The following is a 25,908-nucleotide window of genomic DNA, read 5'->3' on the forward strand; positions in this document are numbered from 1 at the left end:
GGTGACAGCCGAATGTGTCCAATAAATAGTTGAAAGCCGCTGATGCATGTTCACAAAGCTGGAAAGTTGGGCTGGAAGAGCTGTCACCATGAGGGCTCAACTGAACAAGGTGTTTGCGATCACAGGGATACTTTTATTAGTTTGCAGCATTACGGTAAGGAACTTTTTTTAAAAAAAAATCTTACATTAAACCCATGACGAATAACGAGGGTACTTCGAAGGTATTGTACTTGTGTTGGTGTCACAGGGGACACCATGGCTGCAAAACATTCTGCCTCAACCAGCGACTGGGCCCAGGAGTGGGAACAGGATCAGGGGAGAGGGTAAAGACTTTGTGTTGGAACTGAAAATGATGACTTTGGTCTTCCCCTTGCTTGTTGGGAGGAAACACATTTAGAAAGTTAATGAAAGCAATAATTATGTTTAATTACTTGATATCTGAGTTTACATGAATTTGTATAATTACCTCAAGTGGTGAAGCAGTTTGAGCAGAAAATCCTTCAACAACAATTTGCATTTATATTAATGGGACATTTATGAATTAAAATTACACAGACCTTTAATATATAAAAACAGAAGTGTATTGGACAGGAATGGACACACAATGATATTTAACAGAACCAAAAGCTTTGTGGAAGAGGTTGGTTTTAAGCAAGGTCAAAAAGGTGGAGAGGGTTAGAGATAGAATTCCAGAGCTCATGGGGCATACAGAATTGAAGACCTGGCCACTAAAGGAGGGATTTAAAAAAAAAAAATAACTGCCCCTCTCCTCCTGAAGATTTCTTTTCTCTTTTTTAATTTTTCCTTCCCACAGATTGATTAAATCAGCAGTAAATTAACCAGCTTATTAAACACTTTACTGAGAATGCAAGTCAACAATCAAGATTGGCACCACATCCACAAACATTCACTCCCTCCACCACCGACACACAGTAGCAGCAGTGTGTACCATCTACAAGATGCACTGCAGGAATTCACCAAGGGTCCTTGAAAAGCACCTTCCAAACCCACGATCACTACATCTAGAAGGACAAGGGCAGCAGATACATGGGAACACCACCATTGGTGTTGGAATTTGGAATTTCCCCTCCAAGTCACTCACCATCCTGACTTGGAAATACATCGCTGTTCCTTCACTGTCGTTGGGTAAAAATCCTGGAACTCCCTTCCTAACAGTTCTGTGGGTGTACCCACACCACATGGACTGCAGCAGTTCAAGAAGGCAGCTCACTACCACCTTCTCAAGAGCAACTATGGATGGGCAATAAATGCTGGCCTAGCCAGCAAAGCCCACATTCCATGAATGAATAAAAAACAAAAAAATTCTTTGATCATCACAAGGCTTTCTATACAAAAGACCAACCAGATGAAATGTTTAAAGCATTAATTCTCAAACTGGTTCACTGGATGGAAAAGGAAACAGTCTGCTGGGTTGCCAAGTTTATCATTAGCCCCATTTACATGAACTCAATGATATGGCTTATCATTTAGATTAGTCAAAATATAAAAAGATGTTCCAACATGTTCACATGGAAAACATCTGCTAACTAAAGATTTGCCAATCAGGATTGCAACACAAAGGTCTGATAAATGGCCATAATCTGTTCAATCATTTCCATGATTTCTCAACATCATTTAAAAGGAAGGCAACCACTTGTAAGAATAATTAATTTGTAGAGTGGCAAATTCTCAGATCACAGGAACATTATTCAAAATAAATCAAGTTAATTGGAAAACTTCCAATGTAGAGTTCATCTGAATAGAGCAAATGAGTGTTGACGTGGCACTAAAACATGTTCATTGCAACTATTTGTAGGTTCAGTTGTCTCCTGTTTCCAACAACCAGAGAACAGTAGTCCAGCGAATCAAGAAATCGCTGCTATGGCGCTGGATCACTCAGAGACCCTTTGGTGCGATTTGCAGAGTGAACTCTGAATGTATCACCAATTACTGTGAAATTCAGAAAACGTACGTATTCAAGAATCATTCCCAGGCATTTAAGTCTTTTGTCTAAATAAAATTTTCTTAAGATCCAGAGAAAACTTTGGCTTTAACCTATGACAAATAGACATATCGTTTACAAAATGTAACTTTAGTGTTGCAAACTGAATAACAGTTTGGCCAGTAAGTTAATTTTGATACATTGTCAGGCAGGCTTAGAGCAAGTTTTTACTTGGCTTCCCCAAGATGATACAATATGGGGGGAAAGTGACAGAAAATGATGGGCTACACAAGCAATTTCTTCTCAGAACAGTTCAAAACAAAAGTTGAGACCCAATGGATTCACTGGCCTCATTCCTTCCCAGATGACAACAGACTGACTGTGCAGGTGCAGCAGATTTTAAAAATAATTTGCTGCTTTTCAGATTCTGGAATAGAGTAAACTTGTCAACTAAACAAGTTAGTATTTTTAACAAAAAAAAATGGCAAAATGTCATGTGCGTAGTCACAGACTGCAATGGTCCTATATTATGAATAATTTTTACATCCAGTTTGTTTGCATCTCTTGACAGTGGGAGCTCTTGAAGTGGTTTATTAATGTTGACTATTGTTGTTTTGTTGACTTTGAAGAACTACAAACATTTAATACTGATTACCAAAAGCTATCCTCCACTTACTTTTTACCGGCTGGAATAATTTAAAGGTGACAGGGATCAATTTGGTCTTGTACGAAAAAGTGTTCCTGGGTAGATGTGGCTTTGCCCAACGTACCCTCACACAAAATTGACCTTTTACCATTATGTAAAGAACAGTACTTCTGCTCAGCTGAGGCACTGTAGATTGCATTGCTTCACTTCAGCCACATGCAGCTGGGTTAAGGAAATGGTATGCATTGAAAGCAACTTGGAATTTGAATTCTACACATTTGTACACCCTGTTTACTTTGGCTGCAGCACACCTGCTAAAAGGCTAACAGTCTGGTAGAATGAGGTCAAGGTACCTCCTCTTACTCACATTCTTGTTGGATACGAGCTTTCCTCCTCTTTCTTCCTACATTTGTAGACCAGTAAATATGCCAATAAAACATGGAAACTCAAGGCACATTCAGGACCTTTGATAGGCAGCCGTGAGAAATACATAGAACAGGTTGCTCTTATAAAGTTCAAATATGATGTGGACCAATACAAATTATGAATATGAATATTTTTCCCCTAGCAGGACTGCACTTTGTTCATTACAAACGTTCCCAGCCTGAACCAGCATTGGGTATGTGGATCCATCATCAGTATTTTGAAGTAATGGAACCGCACTCCAGAAACTACACACTTTCATTAAAAGTGATCCTCAGGTGCAAAACTATTTCACTTCCCTGAGGGTCAAAGAAACTTCTGATCGCAGAAAAAGAATGGTGACTTAAATCATCTCAGGACACGATGAATAAGAGAGATTCTAGTACATACTGTGGAAAATGCTGATTTACTATCACCCACCAACATTGATCTTGTGCTGTAAAATTGTATGGACATTTTATAAATGATTAAAATGCACAAATTGAATTGCATATTTTATTAATATTTTAGAAATAACATTGCAATTAGACATTTTGCAGTGCCAAATGAGTCAGCCATGTCATAAAATGTTTGAACTGTGTTGCGTTTTTAAAAAAACAAAAGCATTATCTAAAACATTTTAATCCATATAAAAATATACAAGAACACACCATTTGTTAACATGTTCAAATGTATGCCATACAGAATGAAGGAAAATAAGGGCTCTCCAAATGGACACATTTGAGGTTGCTTTCCTGGAATTCTTTTCATATTTTGCACAATACTTTGCAGCACATCATTGGCCTGAACCCAAAGACTAATTTCAGAAAACTAACCATGGCATACAATTGGCAAGGATGGTTCCCGGCATAGATTCAAGGATGGATGTTAACTTGGGTATAAGACAAGCAAAGCGGACCAAGAGTTTAACAGCTTCAGCAGAGTATTAATTTGAAGCATAGTGCACCTTGAATCTTTAAATTCCTTTTGCTCATGTACTGAGTTTTGGTACACCACTATTCAGTAGTAAAACTTTCTACATTACACTAAATATGCAAGTGTCAATTTTATTACTAACTTGTCTACAATCCCACCACTGGATTCATTTGAGTACAAAACAGAAAAAAAAAGAGAGGAATGCTTGTACAACAATGTCCTTCCTCCTATCTCTTGTATTACATTTTAATTTAAGTCTCAAATAACTGAGCTACAATGGTGGCTGGAGCATATTTAAAGGCCAAGAGTCCAGATTCATATGTAATGGAGAGGGATTATTGTTTGGCACAGATGCTTCACCTTAATTTTGATTGCACTCATCCACTCTCTCCTCCCGAATACTAATATATGAACAAAACAATTTTTCTCCCTGAATCCATACTACCAATTGGCATTGCTTAACTGCACCAATGTAATTCTATTGTCTAATATTATAAGGTGCGCAAAAAAAATCATGTGTTTCAGTCTAAGTGGCAAGTGTGCAGGATAAATATATTAAGTGCAGCGAGGAGATAGGAGGAAGAAAGAAGAGGGTGTGTCAGAGTAAGTGCTTTCACACCTGAACAAACTAGATCTCTCAAAGAAGAAATCACCCAAGGATATAGCCATCACTATTCGAGTTAAATATGATAAATTACATATACTCCAATATATACACAAAAAAATTCCTTGGAAACCCCAGAGTGCCATGAACAACATTACTACAGTACACTTGATCATAACTAATGTGGATCATAAGCAAAGGCTTCATTACCAAAAAGATTGCTCTGCCTTTACAGATTGAAGTCATAGTAGTCAATGTTGCAGAATTGCAGTGAGTAATTCCATTTATAAACACATCATTATTTAAGTTTTAAAATGCTCATTTGATACTAGTAGTAGTGTTACGTACCCTCTAGGTATGACTTTGCAAGTTCGACCTTGAAAAATTGACTTCAGTAACACAATTTGACATTTTAGGGAACAAATTGTGCTCAGTGAGACTTTGAAACCAGCTGTGCAACTCTAGAAAATGTAAAAGAAAACAAACATGCATCCTTTGCATAGCTGCTCTCAATCAGGGCTGCAGAAATGCTGGCACGGAGTATCAAGATGGTTTCAACAGGGGTGTCCTTTCTGACTCTGATGCCTGTTTTCAAAAAAATATATATATATTTCATTATAAAAACATAAGGATAGAGCAAGAAAAGACCATCATAGACTGTTCCAACTAACTTCTGAGGAAGATTAATGTTTGGTTTCATATTTGACTATAGATATTACTTAAGAAAAAAAACAGATTAAGATCCAATTTTAAAAGGGACATATGCCATACAGTTGAGGGCCAAGGCTGTTTGGACATCTGAAATGTGAGGCTTGGGACTTTTTGACTACCGGGCCTCATCTGCATAAGCTCCAATAGTCCTGAAGCTGAAGGGAACCTGTTGGCTCTCCTGCTGCTCCTGGAACGGTAGGACATATAGACCATTCTAAGTGCCTGCCCACCTGGTTTGTCAGGCGAGTGGGGTTAAAATAAGCACTTTAATTCCAGGTAATAGCTTAATTTTCTAGTTAATTGTGATATTTAAAGTTACATTTTAGATTTTTTTTAAAATCAGGGTTTAGCAACATCCAGCATATGATTGGACCATAATTAGGTCTGTCTCCTTTGGTTTAGTTTTTACAAGATAGATTTATGCTAGCTAAACTTGAAATATAAACAACTAAAAGAGGCAATATAAGCAAACTTGACTTGATTTTTCTTATTAATATTAGGGACTATCCCATGCAAATTTGATCATATTGTAACCAACCATAACCCTGTGTCCATTTGTGTTGCAATTTTGGGTGCTGCTCCAGACCAGAGCCAATTACTTCCATCTCTCTCTCTTTTCCCTCCTGACCCTTCTTGGGCTCTCTGTCTTTTCCTGTTACCCAGTCAGGCCTCCTTTTACACCTTCCCTCTTGGGTTATTTTTCCTTCCCTAATCCTTATCCAAAACCATACCTACCATCATTGCCCTACTCTCATGTCACCATCCCAGGTTTGAACCCTGCTTCAGTAAGTCAACAGCTTTCCTGTGCTTCTCTCAGAATTCTGAAAAAAAAATCAATCATTGCCTATAAGGAGCAAACCTGTCCTTCACTCAGTAGCCTTCCGCTCAGCATGCCTGCTGGGGCTACTCTCACCTACATCCTTCCTGTCCCATTCATCACTGGCCATTTGGACACTGATAGCAAACCAACAATCGTCAACCTTTTCGGTATTTCCCTCCAGTACATTTTCAGTCAAAAACAAGGGTCTTGCCTGCCATGATCTTGTGTGGATGACTGCATGAATATCTTGGCTTTGATAGAAATTTGGTGTATGGGCGTCAACATTGTCCCCTTATTGATGCTTCCATACCTGACTATACAATCCAGCATGTAACCCAGCCAAACTGACAGGCGGTCAGTGTGACCCGCACCACTGAATCACATCTTGGTTCCTCCCTACTCTCCCACTCCTCTGAGCACCTTATCTTCTTTCATCCCCTTGCCTCTTCAAAATCTTAATTTCCCCAAACCCTACTTTCCTCACTAACATATCTTACCTCCTTTCCTCCTCAAACCCATGAACCAAGGATAAGAAGTCAATCAATTTCAATCTTCATTGCAACTCATCTTGCCCTCTTGCCTCCGATTTCACTCCTCCATTCACCTCTCCCCAAAAGTGGCATTGGTGTAATTGTTAGAGATGACCTTGGTTCAGGAGCTCAGGATGTAGAATCGGTTTGGAAGGAGATGAAGAATAGTAGGGGAAAAAGTCATTAGTGGGGGTGGTCTACAGGTCCCCTAACAGTAACCATATTGTAGGACCAAGTATACAAGAAGAAATATTGGGTGCTTGTGGTAAAGGGATGGCATTAATCATGGTGATTTTAATCTACATATAAACTGGAAAAATCAGATTGTCAGTAGTTGTCAGGATGAGGAATTCATAAAATGTTTTTGAGACAGTTTCTTAGAGCAGTACGTACTGGAACTAAGTAGTAGGTTATATTAGACTTGATGTTGTGAAATGTGACAGGATTAATTAATGACCTCAGGGTAAAGACACCCCTAGGTAGCAGTGGCCAAAATATGATTGAGTTTTATATCTAGTTTGAAAGGGAGAAGAGTGGATCTAAGACTAGTATTTTAAACTTAAATAAGGCCAATTATGTGGGGATGAGAGATGTGCTAGCTGAAGTGAACTGGGATACTAGGCTAGAGGATAAATCAATAGAGAAGCAGTGGCAGACATTTAAGGAGATATTTCAACGTATTCAGAATAAGTATATTGCTTCTATAAATAAATATTATAAGGGGAGGACCCACCATCCATGGTTAACTGAAGTAGTTAAGGAAAGCATCAAACTTAAGGAAAAAGCATATAACTGCACCAAGATGAGTGGCAGGTCAGATGATTGGTCAGAATATAAAGAATGGCAGAGAATGACTAAAAGGTTAATCAGGATAAAGAAATTAGAGTATGAGAGGAAGCTTGCTAGAAATGTAAAAACAAATGGCAAGGATTTCTTCTGGTACTTAAAAAGGAAAAAAGGAAAGTGAGCATTGGTCCCCTAGAGTGAGAATAGGGAGTTAATAGTAGATAGTAGGGAAATAGTGGATGAAATTAACAAATATTTTGCTTCTGTCTTCACTATGGAGGATACAAAATACAGTCCAGTAATAGATGTAAATCAAGGAGGTAGAAGGGAGGGGGGGTGGGTAGCTTGGTGAAATTACAATCACTAGGGAAGCGATACTGAGCAAACTAATGGAGTTGTGGCTGACAATCTGAATCCTGATGGACTTCATCCTAGGGTCTTTAAGGAGGTGGCTAATGAGGTAGTAAATGAATTGGTGTTAATTTTCCAAAATTCCCTAGATTCTAGAAAGGTTCCATCAGACTGGAAAGTATCAAATATAACCCCTCTATTCAAGAAGGGAGGGAGACAGAAAACAGGAAACTATAAGCCAGTTAGCCTGATATCTGTTGCAGGGAAGGTGTTAAAGAGTCGGTCATTAAAGAGGTTATAGCTGGAACTTAGAGAAACTCAAGGTAACCAGGCAGCGTCAGCATGGTCTTGTGAAAGGGAAATCATGTTTAACCAATTTATTGGAGATTTTTGAAGGAGTATCATGCGCTGTGGATAAAGGGGAGCCTGTAGATGTGCCGCACTTGGATTTCATTTGGAAGGCATTTGATAATATCAAAGGTTATTGTGAAAAATAAAAGCTCATGGTGTAGGGGATAATATATTAGCATGAATAGAAGATTGGTTTGCTGGCATAAATGGGTCATTTTCTGATTGGCAGGATGTAATGAGTAGAGTCCAGCAGGGGTCTGTGCTGGAGCCTCAACTTTTTACAATTTATATCAATGACTTAGATGAGGGGAGCAAAGGCATGGTAGCTAAATTTGCAGAAGACACAAAGATAGGTAGGAAAATATGCTGTGAAGAGGACAAAAGGAGGTTGCAGGTGGATATAGATAGGTTGAGTGAGTGGGCAAAAATCTAGCAGATGGAGTATAATGTACGAACACGTGAAGTTGCTCACTTTGGCAGGAAGAATAAAAAAAGCAGAGTATTACTTAAATGAAGAACGACTGCAGAATTTGGAGGTGCAGAGGATGTTCTTGTGCATGAGTCACAAAAAGTTAGCATGCAGGTACAGCAAGTAATAAGAAGCCTAATGGAATGCTATCCTTTATTACGAGAGGAATTGAACATAAAAGTAAGGATGTTATGCTCCAGTTATACAGGGTATTGGTGAGACCACATCTCAAATACTGTGTGCCATTTGGGCTTCTTATTTAATGAAGAATGTAAATGCGTTTGAGGTGGTTCAAAGGAGCTTTACCAGACTGATACCTGGAATGAGCGGGTTGTCTTATGAGGACAGGTTGGACAGACTGGGCTCTATTTCCACTGGAGTTTAGAAGAGTGAGGGATGGTTTAATTGAAGTATACAAGATCCCAAATGGTCTTGACAAGTTGGGCGTGAAAAGGATGTTTCCTCTTGTGGGTGAGTCCAGAACTAGGAAGCACTGTTTTAAAATTAGAGGGCACCCTTTTAAGACAGAGATGAGGAGAAATTCTCTCTCTGAAGGTTGAGAGACTCTGGAACTCTGCCTCAGAAGGCAGCGGCGGCGGGTTCACTGAATACCTTTAAGGCAGAGGTAGATTGATTCCCTTGCCTAACAAGAATCTAAGATTATCGAGGGTAGATGGGAATGTGGAATTAGAAATACAAACAGATCAGCCATGATCTTATTGAATGGCGGAGTGGACTCGAGGGGCCGAATGGCCTACTTTTGCTCCTATTTTGTATGTTCGTATATCCCTTCCCCCAAAATCCTTTTGCCATCTCACAGCCAACCTTTCCACTTTGCCATTCTACATGGCTTCTTTACTATCATCTGGATTCACAAGTAAAGCCATATCCAACTTCCTTCTCTCTTGCATTTGTTACACATCCCCCTTCTAACCCCACATCTCTCAGCATCGGTTCTGGGTATAAGCTCTCCCCCAAGTTATTTCATCTGCACTTTCAAACTCCCAACTGTCTAGCATTTGGCTCTCCATTTTGCATCTGTCAATTTGCTTAACCACTCTCTCACCTTCAGCCTTTGATGCCCTTATTTCCAATAAAACACTTGTTTCGCTCCCATGCAGTTTGTTCCACTGATATGGCCCTCATCTTTGCTCCTTCAGGTTAAAGGTACATAACTGATTTTTCCAGCTTTCACCAGATCCAGATCTGGCTGGACTACATTAATCAGGACTTGCCAAAACTGCTTATTCCAGGATCTATTGGGAAAGGAAAGATAACTTTCCGCTTCTTTCTCCATCACCAAGGATATTTTTAACCCCCCCTCAAGAGCCCCACTGTTATCTCCAACAAGTACAATGAGCTCTCAGATTTCTCTGTCACTAAGATACATATCTATTTAGAACCCCCCTTTTTCTTGCCCAACAAGCTAAATTTTCCCCAAGCTCACCCCTGCCCAGGCTCTGAACCCATTTCTTCAGTCACGGATCTTCAGAAGAACCTTAAAAATTCAATAGCAGCATTGATGGAAATTCAGCATTGAAGGGACGTTCATCTAATGTCCTGGCCAACATTTTTATTTAATTAGTAGTAGCTGAGAATTATTTGTTTATTGTCCTACAGTGTTAATTTTACAGTTAATTTCTCAATTCCCGTTCCTTTGTTAATATTCCAACAATCATTACCAGCAAAAACAGTTTAGCTTAACACTCATCTAACTGACATGAGAGAGACATTCCTGAATACAAAGTGGTTGCTATATCACATTAAATCACAGAATTTGAAAATAATTGAGATATCTGAAATGATTTGGGGTGCTTAGGGAACATTATGCACTATGTAAATGTAAGTTTTTGTTTCCTTACAATGCAGCCTTAAGGGCACTAATATTGGACCATAACTCAAACTGTACAAGATACTTCTGACAACAGTTTCTTTCATAATAAACTCACCTCTTCTCATTTGCATCTGATCCCTCTGCTAATGTAAAGGGGCGCTTTGTCTGTCATCTCACTACAGCCAGACTAGTCAAGACAGTTTTCAAATCTTCCCCAATAACTTCCCAATTTTTGCTAAATATGTTGTTCCATGCAACATGCCAATCCTTGTTCTTATCCTAATTTTATATTTGCGTGTACAGTTTGCACAATTGATGTTAAGTTGCACTGCACAGATTCTTAAAATGTATTGGGTGTTAAAATAGCACAAGAACTTTAAACATGTTTACTTTCTTATTCAAAATGTTACGAACTTGTTTGTGAAACTAAAAGACCAAGGAAGAAACTACCATTTTTTTAAAAAATGCAAACTGATAAATAGATATTTGTGGTGTGGAACACAGTGGGCCAAGTTTTTCTGTAAAAATTTAAATGACTAGTAGAGATGGTTTGGGAGAGGGATTAGGAAAGGAAAAATACCCAGGGAGGGGTAGTAAAAGGAGATTGGATTGGGTGACAGGAGCTAGAAAAGAAAGAAAAGGGCCCAAGAAGCATTGGCAGAAGAGAAATGGAGATAGGAGTAATGGGCTGTGGTCTGCATAAACTCCAATAATCCCAAACCTGAAGGGAAAGCTGGCTGCTCTCCTGCTCCTCCTGGAAACCTAGGACATACGGACCATTGTAACTGCTTGCCCACCTGGTTTCTGTCAGGTGAGTGGGGTTAAAATTAGTACTTTAATTTCAGGCAATAGTCTAATTTATAATTATATTTAAAAGTTACATATAAAAAAATTAGGGTTTTGCAGCTTCCAACATATGAAAACATCCCTAATCTGTTAAGAAGAAGAAAATCAAGTCAAGTTTGTCTTTATTGCCTCTTCAAATTTTGATGGCAATTTTAGCTAGCATCAAGTTAGCATGTTGTATAAAACAAACCAAAAGAGACAGACCTAATCATGGTCCAATAAGCAATCACATGTTGGAAGCTGCTAAACCTTGATTTTTTTTTTTAAAAATGCGGCTTTTAAATATAATTAAACTAACTTGAAAATTAGACTATTGCCTGAAATTAAAGTGCTAATTTTAACTCCATTCAAGCATCAGGAACCAGGTGGGCAGGCAGTTAAAATGGTCCAGATATCCTATCCTTCCAGGATGTGTTATCTTGCCTTTTCAGAGAACATTTTGGAAGACAAGGTACAGATTGGCTGAAAGAACAAGATGTTCAAGTCACAGAACAATGACAAATACTGTAGCTTTCAGCAATATTCAAAATCAACGCAAAATACTTAAAAACAAGATGCACAGACTCAATGGGACATCTTTGGCCACCCAAATTCTTCTTCCCTACCCGCCATCTCTGCTTTCTGTATTCTAATAATAGTCTGACCTGCTTTTTAAATAACTGAATTGCAATGTTTGCATACTGCTGTTCTCAAAGTTTATAACTAGGACCTTGGGCAAAGATCGAACTAGGTCATAAAATAGAGGGAAAAAAGGTTGAAATACTCAAACCATGAATTATTTTTCAAATCCTTAAACTGACATGTTGGGTTTTGAACCTGCACTCTTTGGATATTAGTCCAGGCCTCTGGATGATTTGTCTAGTAACACAATCAACCAACCATGCCCAAAATCTAAACACAGACCTAAATTTTATTAAGTTGGGTGCATTAAGGAGTGTATATTCTGTCATAATACTGTTGTGCCAAAGTGAAATCCTATTTTGAACTCTGGTTGCACCATCATTTACACAGCCTCCACAGAAGGGAGTTTAACAGGGTCATGAGTAGGATGGTCAAGCAGAGAGTTCTCTACTGTTCAGGCTTGTGTCTTGAAAAATTGACCACCAGGAAAAGCCACCCGAGTTCAGACATCGCCAATAGACGTGATCAATGCAGCTCCTTCCAACCCGGCAAGAGTCAAGTTTAATTAACAGTGAATATTTTCTCTTGTTCCAATCAGCCTCACTGGAAGAAGTGTCATTATCAGGCAAGATGAGGTTACAAACTAGAATCTTCTGTCACACCCAAAAATGGTTGTCAAAATACTTATTTCACATGTAACATAAGTGTGCATATTGAAAATAAACACATGGTCACATGTTGCCTACTTTTTACTTTGGAACTGGTTTTGCGAACTTCTGTTTCCATCTAGCCATTGGAGGGCATGGAGTTTTGACTGGCCTATAGCGTTTTGTTGGTTAATGGTGCGATTCAAATGCAAGTGGTTTTTATTGGATTTGTCATTGGGCTACAACAAAATGCTACACTCAGCAAATAGTACATCATTTATGACTCACACCAGAGTCAGCCTACGCCAGAAAAATTAGATTCTGCATATGAAACAGTGCAAGAGCACACTGAAGCTGCAGGGCCTGCTATTTTTGGCTCATCCTTCCTATGATGGCAGGCTCCAAATGGCTTCTTAGCTTTTTAAAATCTAAGGAGGGCAGGAGAAATCTAACATGAACCAAATCTTTACTAGAGACTGAGGAATTTGGTGAGCAGGGAGCAGACATGCTGAAATATTTGGGTGTCTAGAAGCTGAAATGGAGCAGAGCTCAATTTGTAACTCGCTTCAGCCTTTGTTTTCAGGCCATTGCAAAATGCCTTCTGCTCTATACATAGAAGATAGTTATTTCCAAGCTATGGGATTCAGCTAGACAAATGACTACTGTTTGAGCAAAAGTAGAAGTATTCTAGAGTTGTGCTGGTGGGGAGAAAGAATGGGAGCCACTAGTACATGGAAGTCAAATTTAAAAGGAGAGACTCTCTTTCTTCATCTGTTTCCTTGTGCCATGGAAAATTCATCTGGAATGGTACACTTAAGGAAGGAGACAAGGTTATTCAGGAACCACAGTGGAGGCCTGAAGACAGTGGCAAGCATCCCAATTTTGTTACACTTCCAATAATATTTGGTGCAAGAAATTTCAACATTTTTAGTTACTAAATCTAAATTTAGTAAGTTAAGGACGATGTATGTTAGAGCTTCAATGTGTCACATCACAGAAGTGTGGGATAGAAGTTCATGCCAGGAATACTTGTGTCAGAGCTCCCAAATTCAGCTATATCATGCCTCTGTGAATGGCAGCTGATTAGAGGCTAATATGCCTTTTTCGTAAGGGTCAAGAAAATCAAAGTGGAATTGATATCCTGTGCTGCTCATACAGCAGATATTTCTGATTTCAGAATGGCACTAAAGACCCAGGGATAAGCTGCCCACTGGCCCCCTCAGCTGGGACACTACATGACAAGAAAGTCATAAGGAAAGAGGGGTGTGGATCAATACATAAATGGAACTAAGAAAAAAAATGCTTTGACAGCCATTTTGACAAGTTGAAACACCATAATGTAAAATGAGAGCAGGTTTAATTGTACAGTTAATTTTCCTTTATCATTGCAATTGTAGGGTTTGGAGATCAATTGTTATTATAGCAACTGATTACAATACAGTTGACATCATAATTAATACCAGTTTGCAAGCTCATCAATTTTCAGGAAATAAAAATCAACAGTCCACCCTTTATCTTCAGTTAATGTGCCAAACATTTAGTACACAATGTAATACTAATTGTAAAAAAATCTGAAAATGCAGTTTTTGACCTGGCAATGGAAGTTTTTGGTCATCTCAACTCCATCACCCCCCCCCACCCCATCCCAAGTTGATTTATGGGAGTTATTTTACCTCAAGTTAAGCAAATCCTCAAATGTATGTATCATTCCTATATGTAGGTAAGTCTCACAAAAGTGAAACTTGTTTATCCAGCCTAAAGTTTCCTTTTTCTTCTTTTCTTACCCACTCTTCCTGAAGTCTGTAACTCTCACTGGTTCTTAAACAGGTAAGAGCCAGACTTCATTAGCAGGCTTGGACATGGGAGCATATGGAGAGATAATCCTTATAAGGGACCAACAGAGTCAATACCCGATCAAGTTATCCCAGTATCCATGCATTTGAATTGACAAGGGCGAACACTGGATGAGAAACTTGTTAACAACGCAGGCCAGCAGCCTGGAACAAAAACCTGCTTGCTCTGTATGGGTTATCACTACTCCAAAACTAAAATTAGAGAGAGTAATCCAAATGAGTAAAATAAATATCCTATTGACTACCATATAGTTAGTGTTGTGTGCAATATTACCAAAATACAAAACTAGAACACATCTCAGATTGTGAACACCCACCTCAGTAACCTCACTGCGATTAGTGCACACAAGTACGATGAAGATCAATCCAAAGAGAATCCCCAGTCCCATTATCATAAATGGAATTATGGTTACTACTTCGGACAGCAGGAGCATGGTGTTCAACTTAGCAGCCGATGTGTTATCGATCAAAATACTCTGCAACAAGATAAAAAAACATGAGGCAAAGTCAAAAGCAAAGAAAAAAAACTAATTGGACAAGATATAACCATGCAACCACAATCTACAACACAACTACATTTGTCACTCTGGAAAAGATGAAAACCCTTATTGTTCATTGCAGTAAATAGTTCTATACTATCCCACATTGTTTTTAAATAGCTAAAGGCTACCTGGTAAATAGACAGATATTTGATGGCATAGCAGAACTACATCATAGATCATGTTAATTTTATAGTTGCAAGGCATTTTAATAATAGCATCTTCACTCCTAGTGGCACTAGGAGTGAAATAGCACAGCATCTATAACATTGTTGTGCTTTCTTACAGGAGAGAAAAGTGTTCTAGATTGTCCTTAACTTTCAAGTGTCCAAATACTATTAGTTCCTACCGTAAGACTGATTACAAACTGGAAATGACAGTTCCAGACAGCATTTTGTCCTCTGAGTGGGAATGGTTAGGAATGAATCATGCATGTTATAATGTTAAAACTTGCAGACCACACACCTCCCCCCAACCCCTAGTTATGGTAAAAGAATGACTGGAACCCTGGGTCAGAGAGGAAAGTCTACTGGAAGACAATATATTGTCTATGTAGAAATACATCAGACAAGGTCTTCACACACTGAGGATGAAGCTATCATTGCCAATCTGAACATTTAGATTTTCATTTGACCATTCTAAAATAGTCTTACCTCATTGAGATACATCACAGGAAAGACAAGTGTTTGAACTTTCCCAGTCTGACTGCAAAAATAAAAGTAGAAAGTTTTAGTATTAAAATGGCAGACATTACTCTGAACGTCTGTTCTGTATGTTTCACAAAGTCCTCTCTCCCCTACTTCTCTCCTTTTCTGAAGAGAATAAGCTGGAGCATGGTGTTGAAGTCACTGAGCACTTCATAAATATATGACGAGAGTTTAGAACGCGAACATTTAGATGTGGTGGGGAGTAGTTGATCAAGGAAGAAAGGGAAGAGGACATCACAGCTGAGCCAAGCCCTGTCCTCATCCAGTGTACTTTCAGCAGGGTAGCTGGATAGCAATAAGAGTAAGAATCCATTCTTTCCTTCCATCTCCCCTGTGCAAGTCAAAGGCACTGAGGCCAACTGAAGCATCCTCCACCCTAAATGATAGTTAACGCAAGATTAGGGATTGATCTTCAGACTTTAATATAGGTCAGCTAGGCAAAGTATAGAATCAGCATGGGCATCAAAGGCAAATTCAGCAGTCCAAAAGGTGCAAAAAAAAGTACATTTAAAACAAGAACTTTTGCAATTTAAAAAACTGTCATTCCTTCCAGTGTACAGGCAGCTCAATGGCATGAACCCAACATTTGCAGTCTGTTGCTTTGAAAATCTTATACTCCAGTGGTTTTGTTTAGGCCATTGGACCCAGAATGCCACCTGCATCCTGATGATAAGCCTGAGCATTGTTACAATCCCTGTAGAGACCTATAACTTATGAATATGATATGAATATAAGATAAGAATTTCCCAGTGATCTATGCAAAAGATCACGTGGCAAGATTTCACATTTTAACATTTTTACTTTTAGAAACTAAAATCATCAACTAACCATTACTTAAACATTTAAACTAAACTACAGAAAAAGTATTCCTTAGTAACTTAACCAAAAACCCCATGCTACATTTACACATTACACTGCACTCTCTGCAGAATTGTAGCCTTATCATTAAAGTCCAAAGCTCCTCCTGGCTCTAATAGGATCTCTTTTCTTTGCTTCACTAGGGTGAATCTTCCAGTGTCCTTTTAAACAAACATGTCCAGTGTCCCTTCACTCAACCCTTTGAGCATAATTGAATGGACTTTCCATTGCAAGGTACCCTTTGGTGGTTCTAACACTTTACAATCCTTGTTTCCTCAAACATGGGTTCTGCCCTCACCTACCCTCCACCTGGTGGTTAACCCAAAAGCAGTCCTTTCCTTCTGCTTGACACAGCCACATCTGTTGAGTCTTCTTCATCGAAACTCTTGGTCTGCCTCAGAATCTGTGAATTTGCAAGCAGCAAGAACAGCTGCCTTCTCCTTTGTGTTCAGGTGTTAAAACCTGCACCTTACTTTCAATAAGTTTTGACTTGGGCCTCTGTTCCCATGGCAATGAGGTCACATGGGCTTGTCTCTAGGCAAACATGGTATGTCACATGTCCCTCTCCCCTATTCCATTTTACCTTGAATTAAGGGAGACAGTTTAAAATATAAACTCCAGCAGTCATAACAGCACATTTTGCCAACAGTTCAGGCACAATTGAGTTCAGAATTACATTACAGCATACAGTTTCATATTAGGCCATGTTTGATGAGAATCTAATCTAAAATCAGCAACAAAATGTCGAGACATGTTAGTGCCTATGTCCACTGTATAGAAAAAAAATCAAAGATGGGAAAATAGTCACGATTCAACATAAATGGTATTTTTTATTTAAAAAAAGGTAACCACTTAAGATAGAATGGGATGTGAATTTCAGTATTTTGGTTTAATCTTAATATTCATTTGAGAATGGTAATCAATGTAGTAGGTGGTTATGGGGTTGGACAGTGAAATACGCATCCACTTCTGATGCCAATTAGTCCATACTCGTGGTCTATCTTTATTGGAGGTTGGGCAGGGGTGGTAAATCACATTTCAAGAATTTCTACTGGAAGATAGCCCATGGCCTGCTGGAGATCTCAGCACTTTGTAAAATCTGCCTTAAATTACTGATGAGACCCAAACATATCCACAATATTATATTTTAAAATGTATATTCTAGGGAAACAATTACTTCTTTGCATAGTGCAAGTAGGCAATTTTAACATTTGTGCCCCCAAACTTGCACTGGGAGATGAGAGCAAAGGAGAAATTTAGCTCTAAACGCCAGCATACTTTGTAGACTTACCTTTCAGAACATGTGCTTTATCTGGCTCACGATTCAGCTTACTCCAGTTGTCATCCTGTGCCAGTTTTTAAATGCATAAAAGTGGGACAGGTTGACACTCTCACTTTGCTGTCTCCACAAAAATTAAGACCTGGCCATAAGTAACAACTCCAACCAGGAAGCCAGGACGTACAAGGTACAAAAGGCTGAGATGAGACTTGATTGAGGCATGCAAGATCCTGAGGGATATGGACAGGGTAAATAGTGAGAAACTGTTCCCACTTGAGAGAGCAGCAAGAACTACAGGGCACAGATTCAAAATATGTGGCAAAAGGAGTAAATGTGATGTAAGCAAAATTTTTTTCACCCAGAAGGTGGTTGGAATCTGGAACGAACGTCCTGACAGGGTGGTGTAGGCAGGTTCAATCAAGGTATTCGAAAGGGAATTGGATTGCTACCTGAAGAGAAAGAATGTGCGAGGTTATAGGGATAAGGCAGGGGAGTGGGACCAGGTGGAATGCTCTTTCAGAGAGCCAGTGCAGACTCAGTGGGCCAAATGGCCTCTTTCTGCACTGTATAGATTCTGTGATTCTGAGCATAACTTTATAAATATTTCACTTTATATTCAGATAAATGAGGGGATATAGGAGAGAGAAAAGGTAAGGGAAAAATAAAGTTGGGTAAAAAAACAAGATAAAGGATAAGGTGGCAAGCAAAATTGAAGAGCTTAAAATGTCATTTTTAGTTCTGAGATGTTACAACACAAAGTACTATTGCCATTTGAGTAACTTATTAACATTATTTCAACTTCACTGTACACAAGCTAAAATCATACAAAAGCCAGCTAGCTCAAGGAGACTAACCCATTGCAGTTTAAGGGTTTGATCTCTCACCTTTAAACCAGCCATCATGAACTCGGGATTGAAATTATAGATCCAATGGATTTGAGTCTGAAGTGGAATTTGGAATATGCTGTGAACTAAATTTCTGATGCACCACATTTTTTAAAAAAAATCAATTCAAGGCACCAGTGAAAATGCTAACTGTGCATTTAGGTTACTTCCATTATCTTCACAATACAATGCATGTTTACATTGGTTAAATGTAATCAAGATTGACAGAATTATGCTTCTGCAGACCAGTTTCTGAAAAACTGCCCAACAATATTTGAAAAAGCATTTGAAGAGGTAGTGAAAGTTTTAATCAGTGATGCGGGGAAGGACATGTTTCCATGTTGCCTTTTAGCAATATCTGCCAACTGTATTGCACTTTATAACTTACTTCAGTTTCATCAACTACCAGCCATTGCACTGTACTGTGAAGTTGATTAGAGGTCATCTCTTACAATGAATTACATAACTAAAATTATTATACAACTAAATCGTTACCATTAAAAAAAAGCTTTTTAATGTGGAAAAACACCCTGAAAGTGTGAACAGATAAAAACTGACATCAAGCTAAGAGAGGAGATACCTGGAGGGGTGATTAAAAGTTTGGTCAAAGAAGCAGTTTTTAAAGGAGGGTCGTAAAAAGGATAGAAAGATGGGGAGGTTATTGTAGGGAGTTCCAGAGCTTAGTGCCTGGACAGCTAAAGTCAAATATACCAATGGTGAGGCAAAAAGAGTGCTGGGTGCTGCACCGAGTGTCAGCATAGATTTTGCGCTCAAATCTGGGAGTGGGACTTGAATCCACAACCTTTTGACTCAGAGACAAGAGTGCTAATAACTGGTACTCATGGATGAGTATGGGGAGGGATCATTGACCATGTCACAGATTATGTCATTTGTGGCTTTTATTAGGCTCTTCTCAGTGCTGTGCCAGGGTGGAATAGTGTGCAGAAATTCCAATATAGAATTACAGGAAAAATAGCCAGAGACTTGGAAAGTGACAGCATCTCAATGGCTTGAGGGTGAAGTGAGTTTGCAAAGAGGGTAATGATTTGCAAGGACAGAATTGTTGCAGTGGGCTCTTCAAGGACAGGATAATAATGGCAGCTTTGAAAGGGAGGGGCAGTACCTAAGGTCTCAGCCATGGTTCAGTTGGTAGCATTATTGCTTCCGAGTCAAGAAGGTTGCAGTTCAAGGCCCATTCCAGGATTTGAGCGCAAAATATCAGGGTGACACCCCAGTGCAGTTCTAAGGGTGTGCTGTCTTTCAGGTGAGACATTAAAGTAAGGCCGTGTTTTCCTTCTCAGGTGGATGTATAAGATCCTTTGGCACTATTTCAAATAAGAGCAGGGGAGTTATCTCCAGTGTCCTGGCCAATATTTACCCCACAACCAACACAGTAAAAAGAAAAGATTCTCTCGTCATTATCACATTGCTGATTGTCGGAGTTTGCTGAGCATAAATTGGTTGCCGCATCTCCTACATTAAAACAGTGACTACATTTCAAAAAGTACTTCATTGGTTGTAAAGCACTTTGGGATGCCATGAAAGGTTCTATATAAAACCTTTGCTTTCTTAACTTAAGGATCATCATTCAAATTTGGTTCAGACAGCTAGGTTTCTAGTTTCCATTTGAACAGCCATGGAAATTGTTTGGGTAATCTCAATCAGCTTGAACCTTGCATCAACGCACAACATGCAATATTCTAGAATTTGTGATCAATTGGTCAATCACAGTTGGTCATTCTAGACGGATGCAGTGTGTGGGGAATGAAATCATACTTGTGCAGTGAGAGGTTTGAGGTTCACATATGTAAAGAGTTTATCCTCCACACAAACCATAAATTCAAACATTGACTATGACAACCTTAGATGTGAAAAAGTAAAAAACGTTTTTAAAAGGTTATAAAATGTTACCATTAGCACATTTTGTGCATTTGGAGCAGTGTTGTCTAACCTACAACTGTTGGGCATACGTCGCCCCAGAGCCCAGCAATAGCCCATTTGCCTCTATATTTCCTATTTGCTCATTTGTCATATTCCAATGTTAAGTGCCTGAATGTTTGGAAAGGACTGCTCTCAAGTATTGATACCCTACTGGCAGATGAATCGGATATCAGAACAGCATGATCTGTTGGTATCAGTAACTCGGATACCCATGCAAGGAGAACACAGATTTAAACCAGTACAAGGTTTCATGGTGCACATCCAGGTCAGCCATGAAAACAAAAGCTTAGGTATTCTTAGTATCTGCTGAGTATAATTCTTTTAGTAGCTATGCTGGTTTCAAGACACATTTCAATCATCTAGGGAAGAACTTTGGGCGCGGCGGGCAGGCCCGGGAGCAGCCATGCAAGGTCCGCTGCCCGTGATCAGGCCCCGTCTGTGATTTCACGCTGACTGGCCAATTAATGACCAGCCAGCGTGAATCGTGCACTGAAACGCTCAGCGCTGCCAGGGTGGGGAGAGGAGGGCGAGCGCTGATGTCAGTGCATGCGCACAGGTACGCACACAGAAAGCTCCCTGAAGGCACAGAGTTGCCTCACAGAGCTGCAGATTCTCCACATTTAAAATAAAGGGCGGGACTTTCCGCACCCACTTACCGCTGGGATCATCTGGTCCCGCCACAAGTCAATGGACTTCTGGCTGGGGCGCCGCCTCACCCATGGTGGGTCCTGCCCATGACAGGGCCAGAAATTCCCCAAAAAAGTTTTAAAACATGAGAAAAATGTGTCCCCTCATGTCACATGAGCAGGGACATGTTGCAAATGAGTTCTGAAAACTTTTATTTTATTTTTAATTAACATCGGAAACCTCATCCCGCTTGTGGATGAGGTTTCCTCAAAAATCGAAAGGCCTATTCACCCACCCACCAACCGTAAGGTTAGATGGGCAGGGAAAAATTCTATTTAATTAATCGATTAATGGGCTTAACAGCCTGCTTAATTTTCAGCGGGCACATTGCCGACTCCCACGCATGCCCGCTGACCGAAATATCGTGCGATTGTGCGATGACGTCAGGATGCTCACCCGACGTCATCGTGCGCTATTTCATGCTCATGCATGTCGGGCGCATGGCTGCCATCCGAGGTGAAAATTCAGCCCCTAGACTTGCCGAACGATCTACAGAATCACTTTCAAAGCAACATCATGCATGCACTGTGCTTTGGGTGGTATGTATCATTATACTGTCTGCCCACAATCTCCATCAGCTGATAATTAAACGTGTTTTACTCCATGAAACTTTAAAACACCCTTCAAGCAGTTAAATATGACGTGTCTAAATCTAATGGGGGGAAAGGTTTATTCCATTGTAACAAATGTGCCCGCAGGTCATGCTTGGTTTTCAAACAGGCGACATTTTTTCTTTAGACTATTACATTTTGGGCTTTTTTTTTTAAGTAAAAGAAATAGGACTTAACAAAAGTATTGCTATGTACTGTATGGCCAGGCCATTATGGACAATTGATTCCTTCAAACCTCCTTTGTTGCTGCAAGTGACAAATTATTAGATGCCATCAACTCGTTCAAGAAAAAGAAAAGGAATGCATCTCGGGATAAAATTCACTTACTTTTAACAGCAACGCAATCGCTGGAAAAATTTGGAACTCAGTTCTGCCAACACAAAGCCTTTGTTCATATGGTGCCTCTACATGGCTAATAAAGGTCACTTCTGTGGGGTTTACCTCTGGGGTCTGCAACCTGTATGGTGCCTTAATTCAGTTAAGTGTGAACTGCCATTTTTACAGTAATGCTAAGTTGTAAAATTTCCAATGCTATAGCTGTAAACCCCAGCTGGACTGCAATGTTTTAGTTATAATATTTACAGTGGGAGTCAGCTTTGATCTGTCCACGAGTTTCAATTTGCTGAATGTAAACGCATTGATATGCCACTGTTCAAAGGCCATGTTAACTTTTGGGTCTGCAAAAAGATATCCCCGTAATCTATGAATCTGATAGCTCTGCTAATAGGAGACTAGGGTCAGGCTGTGTGTGTATAAAGATACTAATTGCCCAAAGTACAGTGCCACTGCTCTTAATTATGACATGGTATATGATTCAACAGATCTCTGTGCAGGTTTAAAAGACTTGCTGCACAACCCGAGTCAGCCTTTGATGGCCTCTGTCAGCTTGGGACTATCAATGTATTAGCTGTCAATACAATGCTGTCCTTTCGCCATGTCCAACTAGGGAAGACCAACCAAGGTTTTCTGCAGGTTAAACCTTCTCCATGGATGGTTATCTCTGCGAGATGGAGGGTCTTGGGCATTCTAGCAATCCCTTGAGCAATTGGTGCTGATTGTGGCCTTGTTGCTATGGGTGGCCCCTCGAGATGCCACACAGATGCCAAGTGGTCCAAAAAGTCCTCAATGGCAGAACAGGCGAAGAAAGACTTATGCATCTCATTGGCCGCGAAGGTGGAAGGCGGCTACAACAGCAAGGTGGTCCAAGTCATCGTGGTTCAACGCATCACTGGAATCTGACCACCAACCCATCAAGATCATGTGGACAATGACAGCGCCCCAAGGTTCCCACATTAGACAAAGTCACACGTGGGCCACCACCAGGTTCGCCTGCCAAGTCTTGTGGCGAGGGAATTGGCAAGAGGGACAGAGCTGAGCACCTGGGAGTCCCTAGTCAAGAATCTCCACACAGGGACAGCCATGACTCTGTTTGGGGCTGAACCATCGGGAAAAATGGGGTGGGAAAAGTCAATGCAAAATGGCATCCTCCTGCTGACAAAGTGTGCTCAGCATGGCCTCATTATAACAAACACCGTCTTTGGCCAGGACAAATACAAAGCCACATGCAGGCATCCTATATCAAAGCATTGGCACCTCCTGGATTATGGCATTTCTCAAGTCAAAGATCTACGTGACGTCTGTATCATTCGATCCATGCAGGGGGCTGATGTCTGCTGAACAAATGTTAGACTTGCTTGATAGGTGATGAACATTCACCCAAAACTAAGACATCACCAGGCCCAAAAATCCACAAAGGAAGAAGATAAATGCCTCGGCCCTAAAGCAGCCCGACCAAAGAGAGGAATTCCAAGTACAGCTCTAGTCCAATTTGGAAACTCTTCACATATCTAATTCAATTCCAGAACAGTGGTATCAAATAAAGTCAACTGCACTAGGCTCCTGTGCCCAGACCACTGGATTCAAGTATTGCCATCACTGGGACTTGTTCGACGAAAACAATGCTGAAATATGTGACCTCCTATAACAAAACCAAGCAGCCTTCATTGTCTGGCAGAACAAGCCAAGGTCACAACTCAAGAAAGCAGCATTCCAACAACTCAAGGCTGACGCCCAAAGATAAAGTACATGTGGTAGAAGAAAAAGCCCAAGTGATCCAATAATATGCTGACCATCATGACATGTGAAGCCTTTTTGAAGCCACCAGGGCTATCGATAGACCAAGGTAAAACGGACAAAACCCTTTCATTCACAGGATGGAGTCTCTCTCAAGATTGAGAATGTCATCCGTCAATGCTAGAAAGAACATTTTCAACAACCACTCAACCATGAATCAACACTGGCAGCTGATACTCTCTAGGCTATCCCCCAACGCCCTGTGGTAGAATCCATGGGTGAACCACCATCGATGGGAGAGCTGCAACAAGCAAAAAGATGATAAACAACAAAGCCTGTGGCCCTGATGTTATTCCAGCTGAGGTCTTCAAAGCTGGTGGACATTTGCTCACATCAAGACTCCATGCACTCATCCAATGGATTTGGGAGGGAAAAGAACTTTCCCCTGCATCCTCCCCAACTACCCCCAGGAAATCAACAATTGTAACTCACTTCAAGACGGGAGATAAATCATACTATTTTACAATCCACTTAAAATGGCTATTCACCTCAAAGGTCAACTTGCCTCTGGTGTCAATATTTAATACTGTCTAGATGGAAAACTCTTTAACCTCAGTCGCCTCCATTGCAAAACTAAACTGACCTCTATACAAGTAGGTGATCAGCAGTTTGCAGATGACTGCAATGTTATTGCCCATTCTGCACCAGATTTGCAAGTGCCTCTCAATCACTTCAATTCTGCATACAGGAATACAGCCTGTCTTTGAAACAAAAACAGAAAATGCTGGAAAAACTCAGCAGGTCTAACAGCATCTGTGGAGAAAAAAAAAGTTTTGAGCCCTTGTGACTCCAGATTAAAGAGTTTTCCATCTAGCCAGTATTAAATATTGACACCAGAGGCAAGTTGACCTTTGAGGTGAATAGTCATTTTAAGTGGATTATAAAATAGTATGATTTATCTCCTTTCTTGAAGAAAGTTACAATTGTTGATTTCCTGGGGGTAGTTGGGGGGGGATGCAGGGGAAAGTTCTTTTCCCCCCAAATCCTGGTCAGTCAAATATTCCACCTCCATATATGTTGAAGGAGAGACTTAAACATTTTTAGCACTTCCTATACCCGGGTAACCACCTCTCGAAAGTTCACCAATGATGAGGAGATCCAACACTGGATCAGCTCGCCAGTTCAGCCTTTTAAAAACTATACAATGATTGACAACAAAGACCTCTGCAAGTCGACAAAAGTCATAGTGTACAGCGCAGTTGTAGTCACCACACTCCTGTACCTCAATAAAACCTGGACTGCGTATCAGCGATGCATAAGAGAGCTGGAGACTCCCACCAGCCTCCGCCGCATCCTCCTGATTCAATGGGAGAAACACTGAACAAACGATAATGTGCTTCTTGAAGCCAGTTCCACAAACATTCAGGCAAAACTCCTGCAAAATCAACTTCAATCGACTGGACACTGCGTTTGGGTGGCCAAAAATAGTCTCTCCTGCCAGGTCCTGTTTGCTCAACTTTCAAGTGACCAACATTCCAGGTAAGACAAAGAAAACACTTTAAAGACACTCCAAAGCTCTCCTTGGAGCAAGGCAGCATTGACCTTCATGACTGGGAGAAGCTGGCTTCTAATATTTCAGAATGATGCCAACTTGCACATCAAGCTGCATCACGCTTTGAGTCACAACACCTTAATGATGAGGTAAAGTAGCAGCAGAGAAGGAAAGGGAGGCAAATCCTGTGCTCCAAATCCCACTAGCTCAGGGCACATCCTACCCCATGTGCCCAAAGATCTGTAGGTCAAGAATCAACTGTTCAGTCACAAGACGACCCATGGCAGGAACTCACGACACTGCGTAGACGTCATCCTCGAGTTGAGGGACAGCTGCCTCAGCCAACAGGTCAAATAGTTCCTCTCACAGCATCTACGAAGGATGACCAAGGTTGTGTCACTCCCACCGTTTAAAACTGCAACTATCCA

The 25,908-nt window shown here is 40.2% G+C and overlaps 2 protein-coding genes across 3 annotated transcripts in view; one reads left to right on the forward strand and one right to left on the reverse strand.

Annotated features, from left to right (window-relative positions):
- Window positions 1-53: 53 nt before the first annotated feature.
- On the forward strand, window positions 54-2,014 carry LOC144686198 (uncharacterized). Its single transcript, XM_078551671.1, has 2 exons — window positions 54-154; window positions 1,817-2,014. The coding sequence occupies exons 1-2, from the start codon at window positions 89-91 to the stop codon at window positions 2,012-2,014; spliced, it is 264 nt and encodes an 87-aa protein (XP_078407797.1). The 5' UTR covers window positions 54-88.
- A 2,860-nt stretch (window positions 2,015-4,874) lies between these two features.
- The window catches only part of scarb2c (scavenger receptor class B, member 2c), a 49,599-nt gene continuing 28,565 nt past the window's right edge, over window positions 4,875-25,908 (reverse strand). For both annotated transcript variants that reach the window (XM_078544222.1, XM_078544213.1), the window contains exons 10-12: window positions 15,542-15,593; window positions 14,667-14,825; window positions 4,875-5,115 (exon numbers count right to left, since the gene is read on the reverse strand). In XM_078544222.1, coding sequence (XP_078400348.1) covers window positions 5,074-5,115; window positions 14,667-14,825; window positions 15,542-15,593 — 253 coding nt within the window. In that variant the 3' untranslated portion in view covers window positions 4,875-5,073. The remainder of the gene's footprint in view (window positions 5,116-14,666; window positions 14,826-15,541; window positions 15,594-25,908) is intronic.

This window comes from Cetorhinus maximus, chromosome 1, assembly GCF_964194155.1.
Source record: "Cetorhinus maximus chromosome 1, sCetMax3.hap1.1, whole genome shotgun sequence".
Classification (NCBI taxonomy): Eukaryota; Metazoa; Chordata; class Chondrichthyes; order Lamniformes; family Cetorhinidae; genus Cetorhinus; species Cetorhinus maximus.